This window comes from Aquarana catesbeiana, linkage group LG02, assembly GCF_042186555.1.
Source record: "Aquarana catesbeiana isolate 2022-GZ linkage group LG02, ASM4218655v1, whole genome shotgun sequence".
NCBI classification, from domain to species: Eukaryota; Metazoa; Chordata; class Amphibia; order Anura; family Ranidae; genus Aquarana; species Aquarana catesbeiana.
In genome coordinates this window covers 649,778,071-649,782,838 of record NC_133325.1, presented here as the reverse complement: position 1 = coordinate 649,782,838, position 4,768 = coordinate 649,778,071, and the positions used below count along the sequence as shown (strand labels likewise).

Below are 4,768 nucleotides of genomic sequence, written 5' to 3'. Positions count from 1 at the left end.
TATATATATATATATATAGTTAGATATATATATATATTTATATATATATATAGTTAGATATATATATATATATTTATATATAGTTATATATATATGTATGTGTGTATATATATATATATATGTATATATGTATGTGTATATATATATATATATATGTATATATGTATGTGTATATATATATATATATATATATATATGTATGTGTATATATATATGTATGTGTATATATATATATATATATATATGTATGTGTATATATATATATATATGTATATATATATATATATGTGTATATGTGTATATGTATATATCTATAGATATGTAACTAACGAGGTTTCTTAAAAGATCGTTTAAAACGATGAAAACAAAAATCGGATAGGAAGGAAAAGCACATGGAGCAATATACAAGGTAATAAACACAAGATAAAAACACGACAAGTACTTACTTTTTTTAAGAACTTTCCGGATACGTCGGTATTGATCCGGCTCCCTGAGTTTCAGGTCAGACCATCTTTTTCGCAGTTGGTCTTTGGAGCGCTGGACCCCAAAAGATGCCTGCAAAGTTTCCACCACCTTCGCCATTATTTTGGCCTTGCGCAAATTTGGCCGTGCGTACGGCCCATACTTCCCATCATAGTCGTCTTTGTGAAGAATGGCCACCATCTCCACCATCTCTTTAAAACTCATATTAGAGGCCTTAAATCTAGGCCTCACAGATTTTGTTGACGTTCCAGCCTCCGGGCTGTCTCCACTACCTGAGGTCGTCAACATTTCAGGTGTCTCCGCCATTCTTTAACTCCACTACGCGCCGTAACAAAAAATGGGCGGAGAACATGAGTTAATTTCGAACGTCAGGGGCGGGCGACGCAGGCGGAGTTTCACACATGCGTAGTGTATAAAGAGCCTTGCGCACGTGTCGTACGTACGTTCTGTGCGTCGAATTAGGGGGCGGAGAACATGAGTTAATTTCGAACGTCAGGGGCGGGCGACGCAGGCGGAGTTTCACACATGCGTAGTGTATAAAGAGCCTTGCGCACGTGTCGTACGTACGTTCTGTGGTAGGTGATAGTGGACCTGGACGTTACAAAACGAAGGTAATTTTAGATATATTCTTTTTTTATTTTTTTTTTTTTTTTGGTTTTTATGGTCATGACTTTGTAGCAAGCGGCCTATATGGCTTGATAGATTGATGAGGCCTACATAGGGAGAAGATGATGAGGGGTTAGCCGAAACCTATAATAAAAGTGTTTTTTGTCTTGTGACTTCATCTTTTCCAGATATAATGAATCCCCTATTTAAGGATCCAGAGTTCCTTACATCTTTTATTTCCAAATATCGAGAGATGAGGAATTTGTGGGAGGTGAAACACCCTCAGTATTATGCTAAGCATGTGAGGAAGTCAACGCTGGAGAGACTTCTGGCCTTTGTCCAGGCGACCATCCCGGAAGCAACAATGGAGACATTGCTCAAGAAAATTGGGGGCTTGAGGAACATGTATAAGAGGGAGCATAAGAAGATCCAGGAATCAAGGAGATCAGGAGCATCAGCAGATGATGTTTATGTACCCAGGCTGTGGTACTACAATCAACTCCGTTTTCTGGATGACCAGAATGAAGCCAGGCCATCACTTTCAACCCTTCCCTCCACCCTTCCCTCCACCCTTCCCTCCACCCCAGCAGAGGCTGATGAGGAGCAAGCTGGGTCTTCCATCCTGGATGAACCAGATATGACCATCTGGAGTCAGGTAAATGATTTAAACAAATATTTACTGTACTAATATTAATGATGTTAACTGGATGTTATAATTGTCTAAAATAATTTGGCACTCAAAATTGGGTATACATATCAATTGACAGTAGTGGCTAAATATGTTTGGCACCTGCTTGAAATAATTATGGTGTCTGATTAGACTCTTTTATTAAAGAGAAGTATTCACATTGAATTTGCTATTCATGAGAAGCAAACTGTGTGTCATTGATGAAGCCAAAAAAATATACTCAAACTATTGTCCTTTTTTTATACACAGGATGAGTCCATCCAGGAGGAATGTGGGGAAAGTGGAAGGCAGGAGGAGACCAGGCCCATGGACAGCCTGGAGGAGGCCGGATTCACCATCATCCTGGAGGAGGCTGGGCCCAGTGTCAGGCAGGAGGTGGCTGCTCCCAGTGAGGTGGCTGCTCCCAGTGAGGTGGCTGGGCCAAGCGAGGTGGCTGGGCCCAGTAGAAGCCTGACCGAATCCCAAGTGCCTCCCCTCCACCTTCCCAAAAAAAGGGCCAGGAAGGGGATGGTCACACAGGACGCATCCCTGCGCCTCATGCAAGAGGCCACCCGTTTTTTAAAAAGCCCCCCCGAAGCGGAAGAATCCTATGGCTGCTACTTAGCCAGCAGGCTTCTTCAGATGGATTGGGAGCAGCGCCTCATTTGTGAGCGCCTATTTGGGGAAACAATCCATAAGGGGCTGCAGGGCACGCTAACACAAAACACCCAACTACATGAGGCAGCCCCCCCTCCTCCTCCTCCTCCTCCTCCTCCTCCTCCTCCTCCTCCTCCTCCTCCTCCTCCTCCTGCCACAACTGAAACACCAGAGCCACAGCCTCAAAAGAAGGCTACAGGGAAGGCTGCAGGGCAGCGTGGAGGAAAGGCTGCAGGGAAGAGAAGAAAATGATGACCTGGGTTCAGTCTGGTCTGACAGAAGACGCAGGCTGTTGTAGGACCACAGTCTGGGGACATCTAGATCATCTGCTGGTGCTGTTGATCTCTGGGATTCTTGGACCAGATTGTGCTCCCTCTTATATGGACTCCTCAAGATCCCAATTTTCTGGTACACCGACTTTTTCCAGCGTTGACTTCCTCTTTATTTTATTTTGACCATGAATAAATGGATATTTTTTGAGTTTAGCAAAAGACTTTATGTGTTTTCTTTGAAATCATTGATTTTACACACAATGTTAAATTAACAAGGGACAACAATCTCATTGAGTTTGAAAAAAAACACACCAAAAATACATTACTAATGTTAATAATGTTCAAGTGGTAAGTCTTGAAAATCCAAAAAATTACGTAACCAAAAACGGTGCTTTGGGTTAACTTTATCTAAAAACTAAAAAATAAACACTATAAAAAAAAAAAAAAATAATAATGGGTTCTTTGTGTTAACTTTACAAACCTAAAAAAAATAAAAAAAAAAAAAAATAAAAAATAAAAAGGGGAAAAAGTATTATTAGTATGGAAACATTGTTTTAAAAAGGCATACTATATCATTCATGAGATCAAAGAGAAAAAGAATCCAGAAATCAGTTTGGGAGAACTCTGATTATGAACAGCAAAACACCTTCGTTCTTTAGAGCCTTCGTAAAGAAGAAATAAAATGCGCTGCATTGAACGATCACAGATTTTGCAGCGTGATGAATGTGCTACCTACAATACGAACACTAGTTTTACTAGACCGAGTGCTTCCGTTTAGTTTTTGCTTATGAGCATGCGTCGTTTTTTTGTCCGTCGGACTAGCATACAGATGAGCGGACTTCGGGGTCCGTCGTACTTACGACGTAAAGATTTGAAGCATGCTTCAAATCTAAAGTCCGTCGGATTTGAGGCTAAAAAAGTCCGTTGAAAGTCCGGAGAAGCCCACACACGATCGGATTACCAGCCACCTTTAGTCCGTCAGCGTCCGTTGGACTTTTGTAGACGAAAAGTCCGACCGTGTGTACGCGGCATAAGGCTATATGAATCAGAAGTAATAAGAAATATAACTGGAATGTAACATGATCCCACACAGTGTGTGACTATCAGAATGCAGTTACATTCAGTTATAAATACAGGTTTTTTATAGAGAACCATCTCTTAGTATAATAAATGAAGAGATATCAGGAATTAGGATGTCAGTCCATTGAATCTTCTTGGTCCATGGATGATGTGGCATAACGGCCTCTTTTGTGAGAATGATGATTCCCATTTTGTTCTGAAATTTTCTGGGTGCTGCCTGAAGGTGAAGATGATGCCATTCTTCTGCGTGTGGGAGTGTTGCTGCTTGTGGGTTCTGTCAGATTAAATTTTAAAAGGGTTTGTTGTAGTTCATCTGCTGATCTGCTTCTGTAAATTGTACCTTGGTAGTTAAATCTGACTGAAAAGGGGAAGCCCCATTGATACATAATGTTGTGGCGTTGCAGTTCCATTAGTTGGGGTTTCATGGATCGTCTTTTAGTAATAGTAAGTTGGTATAGGTCAGCAAAAATTTGATAATTGTGTCCTTGAAAATTAAGTTCCTTTTTTTCTCTTGCAGCAATTAGTATTTGTTCTTTCGTTCTGTAATAATGAAATTTTGTGATTATATCACGTGGGGGTCCATCTTTCTTTTTGGCTGTGAGGGCTCTGTGTACTCTGTCCAGTTCTAAACGTTCAATAGGGATATCTGGCTTTAGTTCTTGTAATAGAGCAGTAATAGTAGATTGCAGGTCTGTCACAGTTTCAGGTATTCCCCTTATGCGCAAGTTTGAACGTCTGGCTCTATTTTCGTAATCTTCGAGCTTAGTTTGAAGTATTAAATTCTCTTTTTTTAATTGTTCCAATTCTGTTATATTTTCTTGGGTTGTAATTTCAATTTCATCCATTTTTATTTCTAAGGCTGCGGTGCGGTTTCCCAGCTCTCTTATTTCTTTGGTTAGGCTTTTTGTTATTTGGTCTGAGGTTTGTTTTAAAGCCTTATGAAGCATCTTTTCAAATTGTAATAATATTACTGGGGATACTGAGGAGGCTTGTGGAGAAGTTT

General features: G+C 40.2%; 1 protein-coding gene across 1 annotated transcript; it reads left to right on the top strand.

The window, feature by feature from the left end:
* Positions 1 to 295: 295 nt before the first annotated feature.
* Positions 296 to 3,165, top strand: LOC141128884 (uncharacterized). The gene is made up of 2 exons (XM_073616505.1): positions 296 to 1,744; positions 2,027 to 3,165. Exons 1-2 carry the CDS (start codon positions 1,283 to 1,285, stop codon positions 2,663 to 2,665), a joined length of 1,101 nt encoding a protein of 366 aa, XP_073472606.1. The 5' UTR covers positions 296 to 1,282; the 3' UTR covers positions 2,666 to 3,165.
* The last annotated feature ends 1,603 nt before the right edge of the window (positions 3,166 to 4,768 follow it).